Source organism: Hypanus sabinus, chromosome 17 (genome assembly GCF_030144855.1).
Source record: "Hypanus sabinus isolate sHypSab1 chromosome 17, sHypSab1.hap1, whole genome shotgun sequence".
NCBI lineage: Eukaryota > Metazoa > Chordata > Chondrichthyes > Myliobatiformes > Dasyatidae > Hypanus > Hypanus sabinus.
In genome coordinates this window covers 85,333,492-85,353,266 of record NC_082722.1, presented here as the reverse complement: position 1 = coordinate 85,353,266, position 19,775 = coordinate 85,333,492, and the positions used below count along the sequence as shown (strand labels likewise).

Sequence of the window (19,775 nt, the reverse complement as noted above, 5' to 3'; positions counted from 1 at the left end):
AGGAGGTGAGTAGCTGGGTGACTGTCAGGAGAAATGTAAATGTGAATAGGCATTTACCAGAATGCATGTTTGTGGCCATTCCCCTTAATAAGTATACTGTTTTGAATACTGTTGTGGGGGAGAATCTCCCAGCGGGATCCATGGAGACCGGGTTACTGGCAGAGCATAGGTCCATGGTGCAGAAGGGAAAGAGGGAGAAGAGGGGAAGGGTAGTGACAAGGGACTCAATAGGCAGAGGAACAGATCGGAGATTCTGTGGACATGAATGGGACACCCAGATGGTGTGCCAAGGTCAGGTACATCTCAGATTGTGTCCACGTCATTTTAGAGGGAGGGAGAACAGCCAGATATCTTGGTACACATTGGTGCCAATGAAATAGGAAAGAAAAACAGAGGTCCTGAGAGAAAATTTAAGAGAGCTAGGCAGAAAGCTGAAAAGCAGGACCTCAAGGACAGCAATTTTGTGCCACACGCCAGTGAGGGTAGAAACAGGATGATTTGGCAGAGAAATGCATGGTTGTGAAGTTCATGCAGGGACTAGTGCTTCAGGTTTTTGGATCATTGGGATCTCCTCTGGGGGAAGGTTTGACCTGTACAAAAGGGACGGGTTACACCTGAACCTGAGGGGGAGCATTATACTCGTGGGTAGGTTTTTTAGAGCTGCTGGGGAGGGTTTAAATTAATTTGACGGGGGTGGGAACTAGAGTGAAGGGATTCAGGATAGGATGGATAGTTAAAAAAAATGCAAAGATAGCATGCTGTCAGTTGGTCAGTAAGGGCAGGCAGATGATGGGACATAATTGCAGCTAGCAGGGTGAGTACAAGTGCATTAGGGATGCAGAATCAAAAACGGCACGAATTACAGTAGTTAAAGTGTGTTATTTCAATGCATAGATATAAGAAATAAGGTGGATAATCATGTTGCTCTATTACAGAACATCAGGTATGTTGTTGTGGCCACTACTAAATCATGGCTGAAGGATGGCTGCAGTTGGGAGCAGAATGTCCAAGGTTACACATTGTATCGGAGGGATAGGAAGGTAGGCAGAGGGAGTGGCGTGGCTCTGCTGGTAAAGAATGACATAAAATCATTATAAATACGTGACATAGGATTGGAAGATGTTGAAACCTTGTGGGTTGAATTAAGAAACTCAAAGGCAAAAGGACCTTGATGGCAGTTATATACAGGCCTCCCGACAGTATCTGGGATGCAGACTACAGAAAACAAGGGGAAACAGAAAAGGCGTGCCAAAAGGACAATGTTACAATAGTCATGAGAGATTTTAAAATGCAGGTTCAATTGGGAAAAACAGGTTGGTAACGGACCTCAAGAGACCAAGTTTGTTGAAGGCCTACAAGATGGCTATTAAGAGCAGTTTGTCACTAAGCCTACTAGGGGATCAGCTGTACTGGATTGCGTACTATGTAATGCTCTGGAGGCAGTTAGGGAGAACATGGAACATAGAAATCTACGGCACATTACAGACCCTTTGGTCCACAATGTTGAGCCGACCACATAACCTAAAGTACATGGTTGGCTTAAGGTAAAAGAACCCTTAAGGAGGCAATGATCACAACATGAATGAGTTCAACTTCAAATCTGATAGGGAGAAAGTAGTCTGACAAGCAGTATTGCAGTGGAATTAAGGAAATTACAGTCGTATGAGAGAACAGTTGGCTGAAGTAAATTGGAAGGAGATACTGGCAGAGATTACAGCAGTACAGCAATGGTGTGAGTTTCTGGAAAAAAAATGAGGAAGGAGCAGGTTAAATACATTTCAAAAACGAAGGAATATTTAAATGGCCAAATAGTACAAGTGTGGCTGACAATGGAAGTCAAAGCTAATGCAAAAGCCACAGAGAGGGCATACAACAAAACAAAAATTAGCAGGAAAATAAGAGGATTGGGAAGCTTTTAAAAACAGAGACCAACAAAAAGAAACTTGAGGAGGGAAAAGATGAAATATGAAAGCAAGCTATCAAACACTATCAAAGTGGATAGTAAAAGCTTTTTCAAGTATGTAAAAAAAAAATAAAAGGTGAGAATGGATATTTGACTGCTAGAAAATGAAGCTGGAAAAATAATAACAGGTGACAAGGAGATGGCAGATGAACTAAATGAGTATTTTGCATCAGTCTTCAATGTGGAAGACACTAGCAGTGTTCCAGATGTTGATGGAAGAGAAGTGAGTGCAGTTGCTATTACAAGGGAGAAGGTGCTCAAAAAGCTAAAAGACCTGAAGGTACATTAAGTCACCCAGACCAGATGAACTGCACCCTAGGGTTCTGCAAGAGATAGCGACAGAGATTATGGAGGCATTAGTAAATTTCTTTCAAAGTTTATTGGACCCTGGCATGGTGTCAGAGGACTAGAAAACTGCAAATGTACCTCCACACTTTAAGAAAGGAGGAAGGCAGCAGAAAGGAAATTTATAGATCAGTTAGCCTGACCTCAAAGATGGGAAAGATGCTGGAGTCAATTGTTAAGGATGAGCTTATGGAGTTCTTGGTGACACAAGACAAAATAGGACAAAGTCCATATGGTTTCCTTAACCCTGATGAACCTGTTAGAATTCTTTGAGGAGCTTACAGGTGGGATAGATAAAAAGATGCAGTGTATGTTGTATACTTGGACTTTCAGAAGGCCTTTTACGAGATGCCACACAAAGCTGCTTCGCAAGTTAAGAGTCCATGGTATTACAGGAAATTTACTGGCACGGTTAGAGCTTTGGCTGATTGGAAGGAGGATAAAAGGGGAATAAAAGGATCCTTTACTGTTTGCCTGCCAGTGACTAGTGGTGTTTATATGGGTCAGAGTTTGGACTGCTTCCTTTTACGCTGTATATCAATGATTTAGATGATGGGATAGTTGGCTTTATTGCAACATTTGCAGATGATATGAAGATTGCTTGAGGGTCAGGTAGTGTTGAACATACAGATAGGTTGCAGAAGGACTTAAATTAGGAGAATGGGCAAGAAAGCGGTAAATGAAATGCAATGTTGGAAAATGCATGGTCATGCTCTTTGGTAGTAGAAATAAATCTACAGATTATTTTCTAAACGGGGAGAAAATCCAAAAATCTGAGATGCAAAGGGACTTGGGAGTCCTTGTGCAGGACACCCTGAAGGTTAACTTGGAGACCAAGTTGGTGGTGAGGCAGGCAAATGCAATGTTAGCATTTATTTCAAGAGGTCTAGAGAACAAGAGCAGGGATGTGATGCTGAGCCTTTATAAGCCACTGGTGAGGATTTGTGAACTAAATAGTTGAGTATCGTGAATAGTTTTGGGCTCCTCATTTGAAAAAAAAAGTGCTGTTACTGGAGATGGTTTAGAGGAGGTTCATAGGATGATTCTGGGAAAGTATTGTACAAGGAACGTTTGATGATCCTAGGTCAGTACTCGCTGAAATTTAGAAGAACCTCATCAAACCATTTTGAATATTGGAAGGCCTAGACAGAGTAGACGTGGAAAGGATGTTTCCCATGGTGAGGGAGTCTAGGACGAGAGGGCACAGCCTCATGATAGAGCGGCGTCCATTTAAAACAGATATGGAGAAATTTCTTTAGTCAGGTGGTGAATTTGTGGAGTTTGTTAACCTAGGTAGATGTGGAGGCCAGGTTGTTTGGTGTATTTAATGCAGAGATTGATACGTTCTTGATTGGACATGGTATCGGGCAGAAGGCCGGGATGAGGGGATACTGAAGGAAAAAAGGATCAACCATGATTGAATAGCGGACCAGTCTCAATGGACCAATGGCCTAATTCTACTCCTATGTCTCATGGTCTCAGAAGGTGAGGGTGCTTAGTGATTGATGATGCGTTTTGAAGATTTCCCCAATGATGGGGAGAGTTGTGGCATGAAGCTGACTGACTCTACAAACCTCTGCAGACCTGTGATTCTGTTCATTGAAGCCTCCAAACAGGTAGTAATTCAACCAGTAGATGACCGAATGTAACAGCTACAGAAACTTATAAGCCTCTTTGGTGACAGATCAAAACTCTTCAAACTCCTAACATGGTATGGCTGCTGCTGTCTTCATGATTGCATCAACAGATTTGCCAAGATGTTAACAGATCATAGAGCAGTACAGCATGGGAAAAGGCTTTCAGCCCATGATGATGTATCAAACGAGTGAAATTAGCCAACTCAATATCCATATCCTTCAATTTTCCTCACATTCATGTGCCTTAACTAAACATCTCTTAAAACTCTGTAATGTACCTGGCTCTACCACCACCCCAGGCAGTACTTGCCAGGCACCCACTACTCTGGGTAAAAATAAAACCTTGACCCTCATATCTCCTTTGAAATTACCCGCCCCCTCACCTTTAATGCATGCTCTCTGGTATTAGACATTTCAACTACTTCAACTCTGGGGTAAAAGATACAGTCTGTCTATTCAATGTATGCATCAATTTACTCATTCTATGTTGACGCCCAAGAACTTGAACATGCTCATCCTTTCCACCACTGACCCTTCAACGAGCACTAGATTGTTTTCTCCTGACCTTTTTATGAAGCCCAAAATCAATTTCTTGGTCTTGCTGATATTGAGTGTGAAGTTAATGTTGTAACACCAACCTGCCAGCATAACTCACTCTCCTCATTTTACCAATAGTGGTGTCATTTGCGTATTTATAAATAGCCTTTGAGTTATCAAGATATGGCACATAATTATGAGTGCAGAGCAGGCGTTCCCATCCTAGGGTCCATAGAACTCTTAGTTATTGTTAGGGTCTATGCACAAAAAGAGCTGGGAACCCCAGGTATAGAGGGAGTAGAGCAGTACACATATGTGAAGCACAGTCATGAGTGTAGAGTAGAGCAGAGGGCTATGCACCTGTGTTAACTTCAGTGAGAAGTTATTAATGATTCACAGTAATTCATGTCTTCCGTTAAGGAACATTTGAGTTCAGCTAAATATAACTAATAAAACCGACAATATCCCAGAACAAGCTTAATAAACACCAGGTCAGTCAAGTAATTGTCAGTATTTAAACCATCAAAAAAAATTATATTTTTGTCTTTGTGATTCTCATATTATCTTTCAAAATTCTGACAGGACATCTTAGGCAGGTGGAGAAAGCTTTCACCATTCACATGAACCTAGAGAGATTCACTCTGCTAGTTCTAAATCCAAGGTGCAGGGTGGGACACACTGATCACGAGGAGCTTCTTAAACCAAAAGCAGTTTGCAACATTCACACCTCCTTCAAAGAACATTGACTCAAGCCAGTAGATATTAATCCCAGTAACACAGCAGCTTACCAGACTTCACGTCGAAAACCTGAATAGTACCAAGTGACCCCGTCACAATCATTTTGCCTGATTTGTGCCAGGCTAGGGAAATTACACGACCTGCAAAAGAGAAAGGATCCATTATATATTGTGCCCATCCATAAAAACATAGTGCAAAGAGCTCAGTGTCAAGGCCAGCTCTTTACTTCATAAACACCCTTACTCCTTATAACAATGTGAGTCTTAAGTTTCCAAGTTTCTCCTTCTGAAAATTACAATTGAACCTGAAATAGAAACAGAAAATTTTGGAAACTCAACAGGTCAGGCAGCATCTGATGAGTGTTTCCAGCATTCTGTTTTCATTTTAGACAAAATTATCTTCTAATACTTGATCTGTAGACCTGAAGGTTATGGGTTAAAGTACACATCTAACTAAATATTGCATACTCAGATCTGCTCTCCACACTTAAGGTTTTACCTCTTAGCTTATACTATTTATCCAAAGCCACTTAAAACAAATCACTTCAAATGTACTAATAGTTTGCTTATGTTTTTGAAACCTCTTTCTGAACATGGTGAATAGGAAAGGTTGAGAAAGGTATGACCAAATGCAGACAAATGGGACTAGCTCAGGAAAGCACCTTGGTCAGCATGGATGAGTTGGCCTGAAAGGCCTGTTTCTATTCTGTATAATCCTACAACTTCTACATATTAGTAACTTAGTTTATTGTCACCAGTACCAAGTTACAATGAAAAACTTGTCCTGCACTCCATTCACATAGATCAATTCATTGCAACAGTGCGTTGAGTAAAGACCATATGGACCGTAAAGACCAGAAGCAAAATTAGGCCATTTGACCCAGAGTCTGCTCCACCACTTCATCATGGCTGATCCATTTTCCTTCACAGTCCCAATTTCCTGACTCCTCCTCCTAATCATTCAAGCCCTGACCAATCAAGAATCTAGCAACTTCACCTCCACAGCCACCTGCAGCAACAAATTCAACAGATTCACTACTCTTTGACTAAAGAAATCCCTCCTCATCTCTGTTCTATAAGGATGCTCTTCTATTCTGAGGCAGTGTCTACTGGTCTTAAGATTCTCCAACTACAGGAAACAATCTCTCCACATCCACTCTATAAAGGCCTGTCACCATTTAATAGGTTTCATTGAGGTCACCCCTTATTCTTCTGAATTCCAGTGAGTAGAGTCCCAGAACCATCAAACACTCCTCATATAACAAGCCTTTGAATCCTAAAATCATTTTTGTGAACCATCTTTGAACCCTCTCCAATGTCATCTAACTGCTCACAATACTTCAAGTAAGACCTCACCAGTGCCTCATAAAACCTCAACATTCTATCTTTGCTTTAATATTGTAGACCTCTCAAAACAAATTCTAACGTGGCATTTGCCTTCCTCACCTACTCAACCCGTAAATTAACCTTCGGGGAAACCCTGCACACACTCCCACATACCTTTGCAACTCAGATTTTTGAATTTTCTCTCCATTTAGAAAATGTCTACCGCTTTACTTCTTCTACCAAAGTGCATCATATACTTCCTGATACTGTATTCCATCTGCCACTTCTTTGCCCATTCTCCTAATCTATAAGTCCACCTGTAGACTCTCCACTTCCTTAAAACTACCTCACTCTCCACCTGTTTTCATATCACCTGCAATTATTGACATACAAAGTAAAAAGAATCGGTGGAACACCACTAGTCACTGGCAGCCAGTCAGTAAAGGCTCCCTTTACCCACTCTTTGCCTCCTACCAATCAGCCATTGCTTTATCCATACTAGAATCCTTCTTGTAATACCATGGGCTCGTAGTTTATTAAGCAACCTCGTATGTGGCACCTTGTTAAATACCTTCTTAAAATCCAAGTACACAACATCAACCAATTCTCCTTTGTCTATACTGCTTGATATTTCTTCAAAGAATTCTCTCAGATCTCTGTAAGATTTTCCCTTGAGGAAACCATGCTGACTAAGGCCTATTTTATCATGTGCCTCCAAATACCCTGAAACCTCATCCTTAATAATCGACTTCAACATCTTCCCAACTGCAAACTTAGACTAACTGGCCTATAGTTTCTTTTCTTCTTGAAGAGTGAAGAGGTTGTTGCAATTTTCCATTCTTCCAAAACCATTCCAGAATCTGGTGATTCTTGAAAGATTATTACGAATGTCTCCGCTATCTCTTCAGCCACCTCTTTCAGAACCCTGGGGTGTACACCTTCTGGTCCAGGTGACTTTGAACCTTTCAGATTCCCAAGAACCTTCTCTCTGGTATTATGGTTAGGGTTACCATACCAAATGTCACCCCACTCTTTAAGGGAGGAATGCAATAGAAAGGAAATTAAAGGACAGTTTGCCTAACCTCAATGATCAGGAAACTGTTGGAGGCTATTATTAAGGATGAAGTTTCAGGGTACCAATGATAAAATAAATCAAAGTTAGCATGGTTCTCTCACAAGGAGGGTGGACAAAGGAGTGGATATAATTTACATGGATTTTCAGAAGGCATTTGATAAGGTGCCACAAATGAGGCTGCTTAAGATAAAATCCTATGTCATTACTGGAATAATACTGGCATAGAGGAATGGCTGACAGGAGACAATGAGTGGGAATAAAAGGGGCCTTTTTTGGTTGGCTGCCAGTAACAAGTGGTGTTCCTTAGGGGTCAGTACTGGGGCCACTACTTTTCACATTGTTTGTCAATAATTTAGATAACATAATTGATGGCTTTGTTGTAAAGTTTGCAGATGATACGAAGATAGGTGGAGGGGTAGGTCGTGCTGAGGAACCAATGTGATGGCAGCGGGACTTAGACAAGTTGGAAGAATGGACAAAAAAGTGGCAGATGGAATACAGTGTTGGAAATTTACGATAATATGTTTTGGTAAAAGGAACAATAGTGCAGACTATTATCTAAATGGGAAGAAAATTCAAACATCAGAGGTGCAGAGGGACTTGGGAGTCCTTGTACAAGACTCCCAGAAGGTCAATTTACAGGATGAGTCTGTGGTAAAGGACGCAAATACAATGCTGGCATTTATTTCAAAGGGGAATAGAATATAAAAGCAAGGAGATAACACTGAGGCTTTATGAGACACTAGTTAGACCATACTTTTAGGTCCCGTATCTCAAAAAGGACATGTTATCATTGGAGAGAGTTCAGGAGAGGTTCACGAAGATGATTTCAGGAATGAAGGGGTTAACATATGAGGAGCATTTGGCAGTTTTAGGCTTGTATTCATTGGGATTTAGAGAAATGCGGATCTCATTGAAACCTACTAAATGTTGAAAGGACTAGGTAAGGTGGATGTGGAGATTATGTTTCCTATAGTAGGGGTATCCAGATCTCGAGGGGCGGCCTTTTAGGACAGAGGTAAGGAAGAATTTTTTTTAGCCAAAGAATAGTGCATCTGTGGAATGCTCTGCCACAGACAACGGTGGAGGCCAAGTCTGTGGGTATACTTAAAGCAGAATTTGATAGTTTCCTGATTATCAGGGCATCAAAAGATATGGCAAGAAGACAGGTGTATGGGGTTGACTGGGACCTGTGATCAGCTATGATGGAATGGCAGAGCAGACTCAATGGGATGAACAGCCTAATTCTACTCCTATGTCTCATGGTTTTACTGCTAGCGTCTTTCACAGTGAAGATTGATACAATATAGTTTATCCACTACTTCGTTCTCCCTCAATTCTGCTTCTCCAGCATTGTTTTCCAGTGATCTGATATCAACTCCCACCTCTCTTTCACACTTCATGTGTCCAGAGACTTAATGTTACTGGCTAGCTTATTTCCATATTCCAGCTTTACCTTAATTACTTTTTAGTTGTCTTCTGTTGTTAAATGCTTCTGAAACCCCTAACTTCTCCCTAATTTTTTCTCTATTATATGCCTGTTCTTAGGCTTTTCTGTTGGCTTCGACTTCTCTTGTTGGCCACAGTTGTGTCATCTTTCCTTTACAATACTTCTCTCTCTTTGGGATATATATATCTTGTGTTTTCCAGAAATTCCAGCCATTGATGCTCTCCCATCATCCCTGCCAGTATTCTTTTCCAATTAATTCCGGCCAAATTGAACCTGCATCCACCAGTTCCACTGGCAGCTTGTTCAACACTCTCACCACCTTATGTGAAGATCCCCTCATGTTTTCTTAAACTATGACCTCTAGTTGCAGCCTCACCCAATGTCAGTGGAAAAAGCCTGCTTGCATTTATACTAACTGTATCCCCTCATTTTCCTCGAGTCTAATGCTCTACCTTCATCTATTCCCTAAGTTACCTCTTTGAAAAAATCCAAAAGATTCATCAGACACGACCTCCCACACACAAAACCACGCTGCCTATCTTGATTGGGCCTTGACTATCCAAAAGATGGTAGATCTTGTCCCTCGGAACTGACGTCAGGCACAACTGCCAGTAGTTCCTTGGCCTGTCCTTGCTACCCTTCTTGAACAATGTTCGCCACCCTCCGATGGCTAATGCTGAAGCAAGTGTCCTTACAAGTGCCTCTGTGATTTCTTCATAAAGTCCTTGGTGCATTTGGTCATGCCCATTGATTTGCCCACCTAATGTACCAAGGCTAAATACCTCCTTCATAATATGCCTAAGAACATAAGAAACAGGAGGAGGAGGTGTAGGCCATCTGGCCCGTCAAGCCTGCTCCACCATTCAACAAGATCATGGCTGATCTGACTCATCTCCACTTACCTGCCTTTTCCCCATTACCCTTAATTCCTCTACTATGCAAAAATCTATCCAATCCTGTCTTAAATCTATTACTGAGGTAGCTTCATTGGGCAGAGAATTCCAGATTCACCACCCTCTGGGAAAAGCAGTTCCTCCTCATCTCTATCCTAAATCTACTCCCTTGAATCTTGAGGCTACATCCCCTAGTTCCTGGTCTCACCTATCAGCGGAAACTTTCCTGCCTCTATCTTATCTATCCCTTTCATATGTTAATATGCGTGCAATCTAAAACCTCACAACTATTACCGTCTTTTCCTTGGCTTCCATAATTTCCTTAACATCATGGACGAAATAGAACAGAGAACATTTTAGGACAGGAACGGGCCCTTTGGCTCTATGAATGTGAAGAAAATTAACAGTTTGGTTTAGTTGACCATTTGATTACTATTTAATTGTCCAGCACAGGTGTGCCTGACATCAGTTGTAGCCTGCTTCAGTGCTGTACTGTTTGAATGTTCCACAAAAATTCTGCCCCATCCAAGCCCTTTGCAATCTGGGTCAAGATTCAAGATTGTTCAATGACATTTCCAGCACACATGTACAAAGGAGAACAAAACAATTGTTACTCTGGATCTAATGCAGCGCAAAAAAAAAAACAATAAGATAAAGAGCACAACAACAAAATTACACAACAAATCTAAGTACATAAGATACCTTACATACATAGATTGATTTTATGTTCATAACTGAATCTAGGTATAGAACTGTATGTACATAAAGTGACTCTGACAGGAAATGATAATGTAGTGGTGGTGGAAGGTGGGCTATGGGTAGAAGTGTTGATCAGCCTTACTCCTTGGGGAAGTAACTGTCTTTGAGTCTGGTGGTCTTAGCAAGGATACAATGTAACTTTCTCCCTGATGGGATTGGGTGGGATCCTTCACGATGTTGCTGTTCCTTTTCCAGCAAATGCGTGCGTGTGTGTGTGTGTGTGTGTGTATATATATATATATATATATATATGTATAAAAAATGTCCTTGATGGTGGGTGGGCTGGTGCCAGTGATGCAGTGGGCAGTTTTGACTACTCATCGTACAGTAGGAAAAATGGAAATCTCCCACTAGCACTGCCCTACTATTCTCACAACTGTGCACAATATTTTGATATATCTGCTCAAGTTCCCTGAGTATAGTGGAGTCTATATTATATAGCCCTACCAAGCTGATCATTGTTTTTGTCTCTCAAGAATATCTCCTCTGAGCTCTGTTGTAATATCCTCTCTCATCAAGGCATACTTTTAAGATTTAACAGAGTAGAAAGAATAAGTGGATCTGCAGAGAGTAGCTTGCAATGAGATATGATGCTCTGGCACCATCTTGCAACCAAGATGCATCACCTCTAGCTAGTCTCGAATATGTCGAGTTCTTATAACAAAACCCTTTCATCAGTAAAAACAGCCACACCTTTTTGATGATCCAGATTTCTCTCAAACTGAAGCTTTCCAGGAACAATCTCAAACAGCTTGACAGTGCCATCATCACAGCCAACCTGTGGGTAAAAGACAGAGGAAGAAAGTTAACTAAGCTGCAAATTCACACAAAAAAACTGGGAAAAAATAAGCAACCTTGTTAATGTAATCCTTTAGCCCAGAAACACTGAGCTAGTATAGAACAAAGGAAATTACACTGCTAATCACATACCTTACAGTTAGTTTAAGTACCTTCTCTTTTCATCAAGCACCAACTGAGCAAGGGCAAAACAAGTTAGTTATAAACACATGCAAGATCGGGTTAGTTTGGCTTAGATCCCATCAATCACAGGGCAGTGACAGAACTGGTTTAAGTAGATAGTCTAAACTTTGTTGGGGGGAGCATGATTTGTCCTTTTCACATGTAAGAAGCAAACATATTATTGGATGTTCTACCACACTTCCAGCAAAATGATGATATTTCAATCTGCAGACACTGATATAACTTCAGATCTGTCTGTACTAACCGCTAGGTGAGTTTCCTCGCTGTTACAGCTCATACACCAAAGGGGACCTCCAAAAGCATCCAATGTGTATTTGGGACGGAGTCTCTGCAGGTCAAACTCTATGATTTCTCCACTCAATCCCACACTCAGGAGTCGATCCTGGCCAATCCAGCTGATTGCCTCAATCAACCTCCTGTTATCTCCAGGAATCACCTGCAAAGAAATCAGTTAATAATGAACTTTAGTTGGCTGATAATAACAATTGAATAATCTAAGATTTATCAACAATGATACAGATAATTGACTATAAGTAGTGAAAACCCAGAGTGAAACCAGGGCATACCAAGGGTAGTCAATTGTAAGTGACACGCTAGTGGACAGTAATAAGCTCGAAGTAATACATGGTCAGTGGATAATGAATTGAATAACCTAGGTTAATACAGGCAATTCCCATATTATGGCAGCTTGGGGATTTGAAATTTGTCCTTACATAATTCATAAGACACCAAAAGAGATCACTGATGTGGAGTAAAAGTTCATCTTGAGAAATTAGTGAGAGGTAAATAAACAAGGAGTTGTACTGCAGCCAATCAATGAGCACAAGCAGAAGCAGTGATTTAATTTAGGTCCGTGGTTGAAGTTTAAACAAGGCAGCACTTCTGTGATGTGGACAATGGAATTAATGGCTTTGATGCAAAATTTGCTGACAATATGAAGATAGGTGAAGGGGCAGGTCATTTTGAGGAAGAAGACAGACTTCAGAAGGACTTAGACATTAGGAGAATGGGCAAAGAAGTGGCAGATGGAATACAGTGTTGGGAAGCATATGGTCATGCATTTGTGAGCAGAAATGAAAGGGTTGACTATTTTCTTCATGGAGAGAAAATTTTAAAAACTGAGGCACAAAGGAACTTGGGAGCCCTTGTGAAAGATTCCCTAAAGATTCATTTGCAGGTTGTGTCAGCAGTGAAGAAGGCAAATGCAATGTTAGCATTTGTTTCAAGAGAACTAGAATATATGAGCAAGGATGGAATGTTGAGACTTTATAAAGCACTGGAGAGGCCTCACATGGAGCAGTGTGAGCAGGTTTTGGGCCCCTTATCTTAGAATGAATGTGCTGAAACTGGAGAAGGTTCGAAGGAGGTTGAAGAAAATGATTCCAGATTTGAATGGCTTGTCAAATGAAGAGTTTTGACGGCTCCAGGCCTGTCTTCAATGGAATTCAGAAGATTCAAGGTGACCTCATTGAAACCTATCGAATGGTGAAAGGCCTTGATAAGAGTGGATTTGGAGAGGATGTTTCCTCTGGTGGGAGAGTCTAAGATAGTGGTCACCAACCTTTTTAAGCCCAAGATCCCCTAACTCGGCCTTAGTGAAAGGCAAGATCGACTCCAAATTGATTGATTACACGCATGCTCACTGCAGCAGAAAAGACCGGAAGTAAAACCCCACAACCCGGAAGTAGAAATAATGTATGAACACCAAGGGCCACTACCCATTTTTTGCACCACGGACCGGTTTAAACACAACCAGAATACAGTGATACTCCAAGCAGGTTCAAAAGCTGGATGAATTCAGCAGGTTGGGCAGCATCCGTTCAACAGATGCTGCCCGACCTGCTGAGTTCATCCAGCTTTTCTACGTGTTGATTTGACCACAGCATCTGCAGTGTACTTTGTGTTTACTCCAAGCAGGTTCCTTATGTCCAGCCTATTCCACAATTTAGTTTACATGGCTCTCAGCACTTGCTTCTGTCCCGCTTGCTCACGTTTTTTCCCACCAGAAAAAAACTCAATGGGTTTGTCTTTAAGTGCAGGGACTCATAGTGCTGAAGCAGCTTTGGGGGCTTCATTGCCTCATTAGACAGCCTCCGGGCCCGAACTCCAGCCTCTGCCCGCCCGCCGCCAGATGCCTTGGCCAGGTGTGGCTGTTCCCGTGCTGGGGCAGCGGCGGTCGCAGTCCGGAGAGAGCAACTGACTGAGCGAGGAGTGCGACAGGGCGCCCACCCTTGTAGGATCTATCAGCCGACAAAAGTTTGTTTCAGTAGATCACAGCAAGGTAGCTACTCTGCTACTTACGAAACCCTGAGCCCGAATTAGGTCGTCTGCGAATATCTTAGCACTGGGCTCCCCACAAACATTTGGTGTGGTGAACAGGTTTAGAAGCGGTGCCCATCTGTCCGCACTCCCGCCGGTCAGTTACACAAGGCCAACCAGTGATCCCTGGCGCGCTTGGGTAATGACCTCGCATGCGTTCAAGTTCAACAGTGAGCGTGACGGAATGAGGAAAGGTGCAGCTGACTCACATCATTTCCTTGCAGCTCGGTGGCTGGAGACCAGCGCATGGCGGGGGAGCTACACGCATGCGCAATGGGCAGAAAGAACGGAACTAAAACCCCACAACCCGGAAACAATCTCTCAACAGTATTTGTGCATTTTTAAAAAATTTTTTTTTCGAGATCTACTGGGAAAGTCTCAAAGATCGACTAGTCTATCGCGATTGACGGGTTGGCGACCACTAGTCTAAGACCAGGGGACACAGCCTCAGAATAGCGAGGTGTCCTTCTAGTAGAGTTAAGCAGGAATGTCTTTACACTAAGAGGGGTGCATCTGTGGAATTTGTTGCCACAGGTAGCTGTGGAAGCCAAGTCTGTATATATATCTAAGACAGGTTGATAGATTCTTCATTGGTTAGAACAGGAAGAAGATACAGAGAAAAGGCAGGAAAAATGGACCAGCTATGACAAAACGGCAGAGCAGACTCTGGGCCAAAGAGCCTAGTTCTGCTCCTATTCTTATGGTCAAATTCCAAAGTCAAAGGAAGAGTCGAGATTCTATTGTTATATACCCCTAGGGTTCATATTTTCTGTGGACAATCACTTTAAAATGTCGGGAGAATGACACTGGCTTTTGGAATTGTTTGTGCTATTAAGAGAGAGAGTGGGAGGCGTCCGGGAGGGGAGGGAGGAGAGGGAGATGAGGGAGACAAGATTTAATGTTATGGTTTCTTTGCTGATTGTTTACCTTTCTCCAAGGACACTTTTGCCTGCTTGTTAAGATTCCTGCAGAGAGAGCAGGGCGGAGCCGATTGATGGACAGCCAGTGATAAAAAGCAGGTCAGTGGGGACACAGACAGACACACCACGGGACTCTGAACGAGCTTTGTGCACCACGTGAAGGTGGGGTTTTGGAGGATCGATTCAGGGAAATCGATCAGTGGCTCACAATGTGAGAAGGTGCGACCGGTGGGGAACTATTTGTGTGTCCTCCCTTGCCTGGGTGATAGTTCCACCACTGAAGAACAGTCGTACGTGGTATGGTCATAGTCGGTGACCACAACAGGAAGACGACGGGAAGATCGAAGGCAATGGCAACACCTCTCTCTCTCTCTCCAACATTACTCAAATAACTACCTCGACTTGAACTGAACTGAACTCTTCACCATCGTAAGATTCTATCCATTTACCCTAGGTTTGAAAGAGCCTGGTTTTGGTTCCTATTTCCACATTTCTGTATATACCATTGCTAATATATTTCATATATATTACTGTATTGCTTAGTTTACTAATAAACACTACTAGACTCGAAAAAGTAATACCAGACTCCAAAGTGTTTTCCATTTCTGCTGGTTCTTAAGCCCGGTCATGGGGTACGTGACATTATGGACGCGATAGGGACACCCAGATGGTATGTTGCCTCCCAGGTGACAGGATCTAGGATGTTTTGAATAAGGTCCACAGCATTCTAAAGGGTGAGGGTGAGCAGATGGGAGCCTTGGTACTGGAGTCACTGACATAGGGAGGAAATGTGAGGAGGTCCTGAAGGGAGAATTTAGGGGGCTAGGTAGAAAGCTGAAAAGCAGGACCTCCAGGGTAGTCTTTGGATTGCTGCCGATGCCAAGCGCCCATGAGGGCAAGAAGAGGCTGATTTTGCAGATAAATGCATGGTTGAAGAACTGGTGCAGGGGGCAATGCTTCAAATTTCTAGATCATTGGGATCTTTTCTGGGGAAGGTATGACCTGAACAGAAGATAAGTGTTGGGGTAAAAATGGCGATGGCTCAAGCTGTTCACGTCAAGATCTGTGCGCAGGAAATTATTATATATGATCTGCAGATTAAAGCACTGGTGCAGGATATCAGAGATAGCCCCAGACCTTTGAGTCTTCTCACAGAATTAAATGCCAAAGTGAAAGAAATGTTTCACCAACTCAGACTTCGAATACAGGATTTGGGACAGATGGCTAAGGAACAAGACAAAGAATCTGATAAACAGATGTTGCTTGCTGAAGTGGAGAATCATCACAAACAGATGTTAAGCAACCAGACTGCTTGGCAAAAAGCAAACCTGGCCTGCAAGTTCGCCACAGACAATAAAGAGAAAGAAGAATTGTTTCGAAGTGGAGATTCTTCAGTTTGACAATGAAAGATGACAAAGGAAGGCTTAGTACAGACAGCAAGCAGCATTAATGAGAGCTTGATGACAATCAGCAGGATGATGTCACAACAAGTTCAGCAGAGTGAAGAATCAGTGCAGACACTGGCAACATCCTCAAGAACTGTGCAAGATACGAATGAAGAATTTAAAAACATGACAGGCACAATTCAACTGAGTCACAAGCTGATCACAAAATACAATCGCAGAGAGCTGACCAACAAACTGCTGATCTTCCTTGCACTTGTTTTCGACGACTGTTGTATACATTTTAAAGAAATGCCTTTTTCCTTTTTTATAACTGGAACAAAAAGGCAGAAATCAAATGGACATTGAAACTGAGAATTTTGTAAATTTATCTAGGTATTAAGGAAGATAAAAAATACAAGTTCTGTATTTGCGTTGGAATTGACATGGAAGCAGATTAAAAGACCTTCCTAAATAATGTTTTAAAGTGTTGATCAAAATTGAGGGGTTAAATAGACATTACAAAGTTAAGCATTGTTACCAAGTTTTAATTGTTATTTGCCTCTGTGAATTATGCACTGCTTCTTAAGTTTAGTTCCTTTGACGCTGGTTGAACTGAGTTTTGGAATGCTACATAGGATATATTGTACTTCTGACCAAGCTTGTTTATCCAGAGCCCTGTGCTTTTCATGTCTTTACCTGGGAAATGCTGTGTAACAGGATATATGGTACTATTTATATTGTGGCAACAATGTAAAGATTAACATTTGGAAAAACAATCATTTTGTTCATATCTAATTCAAAGTGTATGTATATAATTAGGGTAGCTACATTTGCTGAATTCCAAAAAAAAAACATACTCCGCACTTCTTCATTGAAATATTACCCCAGGGCTACTCATTCATGCTTCTTTATAAACAGAATGCATTATTCAACAATATATCATCCATGCAAAGAAAGCAACATCTGTTTATCAGATTCTTTGTTCCTGATGGGAACAATTATTTGCCTTCATTATGGTTCATATATTAATATACACTACAAAATATTTTCAATTGTTAACACTTTACCACAAATCTTTGGGCCTGATTGAATTATCATTAATAAAAAATGTAGTTACTGTCACTGTGAATGTTTGCACATTGAAACATTTGAAAAAGATTTCTTTGAATATATTTAAATTTGTAGACATGATTAATTTTATTTTGCCTGTACTTATGGGACCTAGTGGCTAGTTCATAAAAACTTTAGAGTATCTAATTCAGAAGTTATAATTGCAACTTGTTAAAATAAAGCTTTAGAAAATGAAAAAAAAGATACGTGTTACACCTGAAACCAAGGGGGACCGATATCCTTTCAGGCAGGTTTCGTAGAGCTGTTCAGGAAGGTTTAAACTAATTCAGCAGCGGGATGGGAATCAGAGCAATAAGGCTGAGGATTTTACAAACCGATGCAGAATGTAGTGATTCTGCAAGCAAGGAGAGACTAATGATAGGGCAAAATTGCAGTGAATGGGATGAGTTTCAATGTAGAAGGGGGCAAAATTGAAAAGGATGATGAATACCATAAGACAGAGGAGCCATTTGGGCCATTGAGTCTGTTCTGCCATTAAATCATGGCTGATCCTTTTTTCCCCTCCTCAGTCCCACTCCCCAGCCTTTGCCCAGTAGCCTTTGATGCCGTGCCCAATCAAGAACCATTCAAGCTACACCCAATGACATGGCCTCCACAGCCTCCTGTAGTACAAATTCACCTCCATCTAACTAAATAAATTTTGCTACATCTGTTTTAAATAGACATCCCTTTATCCTGAGGCTGTGCTTCCTTGTCCGAGACTTCCCCCCACAATGGGGAACATCCTTTCCATATCTACTCTGTCTAAGCCTTTCAACATTCAAAAAGTTTCAATGGGATCCAGCTCTCATCCTTCTAAATTCTAGGGAGTACAGACCCAGAGCTATCAAACGTTTCTCGTATGATAACTTTTAATTTCCGGAATCATCCTTGTGAACCTCCTCTGAACCCTCTCCAATGCCAGCACATCTTTCCTTTGATGAGGAGCCCAAAATTGATCACAATACTCAAGGTGAGGCCTCACCAGTGCCTTATAAAGCCTCAGCATCATATCCTTGCTCTTGTATTCCAGACCTCTTGAAATGAATGCTAACATGCCATTTGCCTTCCTCACCACCTGCAAGTTAACTTTTAGGGTGTTCTGCACAAGGACTTTCAAGTCCCTTTGCATCTCAGATTTTTGGATTTTCTCCCCATTTAGAAAATAGACTGCACATTTATTTCTACTACCAAAGTGCATGACCATGCGTTTTCCAACATTATATTTAATTTACCACTTTCTTACCCATTTTTCTAATCTGTCTAATTCCTTCTTCAGCCTTCCTGTTTCCTCAACACTACCTGCCCACCAAGCTTTGTATCATCTGTAAAATTGTCAACAAAGCCATCTATTCCATCATCTAAATCATCAGTATACAGCATATAAAGAAGCAGTCCCAACACCAACCCCTGCAAACACCGCTAGTCACTGGCAGGCAAACAGAAAAGGATCCTTTTATTCCCACTCACTTTCTCCTACCAACCAGTCAATTCTCTGACCATGTTGGTAACTTTCCTGCAATGCCATGGGCTCTTAACCTGGTAAGCAGCATCATGTGTGGCACCTTGTTAAAGACCTTCTGAAAATCCAAATATTCAACATGCACTGCATTCCCTTTATCTATCCTACTTGTAATCTCCTCAAATAATTTCAACAGGCAATTCATTGGGCAAGACTTAAGGAAACCATGCTGACTTTGTCCAATCTTGTACCATGTCACCAAGTACTCCATTACCTCATCCTTAACAAATGACTCCAACATCTTGACATCCATTGAGGTCATGGTATATAATTTCCTTTCTGCTGCCTTCCTCCTTTTTTAAAGAGTGGAGTGACATTTGCAATTTTCCAGTCCTCCGGGACCAGGACAAAGCCCAATGACTTTTGAAATATCATTAGTAATGCCTCCACAATCTCTACTGCTATTTCTTTCAGAACCCTAGGGTGCAGTTCATCTGGTCCGGGTTTTTTAGTTGCCTTCTGCTGATTTTGTACGTTTTGCGCGTTACTCTGTTGTATGCTTTTTTTTCTAATCAGTTCCTCAATCATAACTCTGAGCTTGCCTGGACTTGCCTCCCTTACAGGAAAACTCCGGTCTTGAGCTCAGACGACTTTTTTTTCATTTTTAAAAGGCTCCCACGTGTCGTCTGTAATCTATCTGCAACTAAAACGGCCGCCACCTGCTCCGCAACCAGTCAAACCTGAGATAAATGATGGTTCTACTAAACTCCAGAGCAATCTCAGTCTGACTACAACCTCGGGAATCTCGCCGTCTTCAACATTCGTCGCAGGGATCAGACAAGGAGAGTAAAGATACCCGAGATCGGGTAAACCCGC

The 19,775-nt window shown here is 41.7% G+C and overlaps 1 protein-coding gene and 1 pseudogene across 1 annotated transcript in view; one reads left to right on the top strand and one right to left on the bottom strand.

The window, feature by feature from the left end:
- The window catches only part of utp4 (UTP4 small subunit processome component), a 77,957-nt gene that overhangs the window by 57,919 nt on the left and 263 nt on the right, over positions 1–19,775 (bottom strand). Inside the window, exons 2-4 of the mRNA XM_059993390.1 lie at positions 11,948–12,139; positions 11,416–11,500; positions 5,271–5,360 (exon numbers count right to left, since the gene is read on the bottom strand). Coding sequence (XP_059849373.1) covers positions 5,271–5,360; positions 11,416–11,500; positions 11,948–12,139 — 367 coding nt within the window. The remainder of the gene's footprint in view (positions 1–5,270; positions 5,361–11,415; positions 11,501–11,947; positions 12,140–19,775) is intronic.
- Positions 15,974–16,658, top strand: LOC132406614 (vesicle transport protein SEC20-like; annotated as a pseudogene).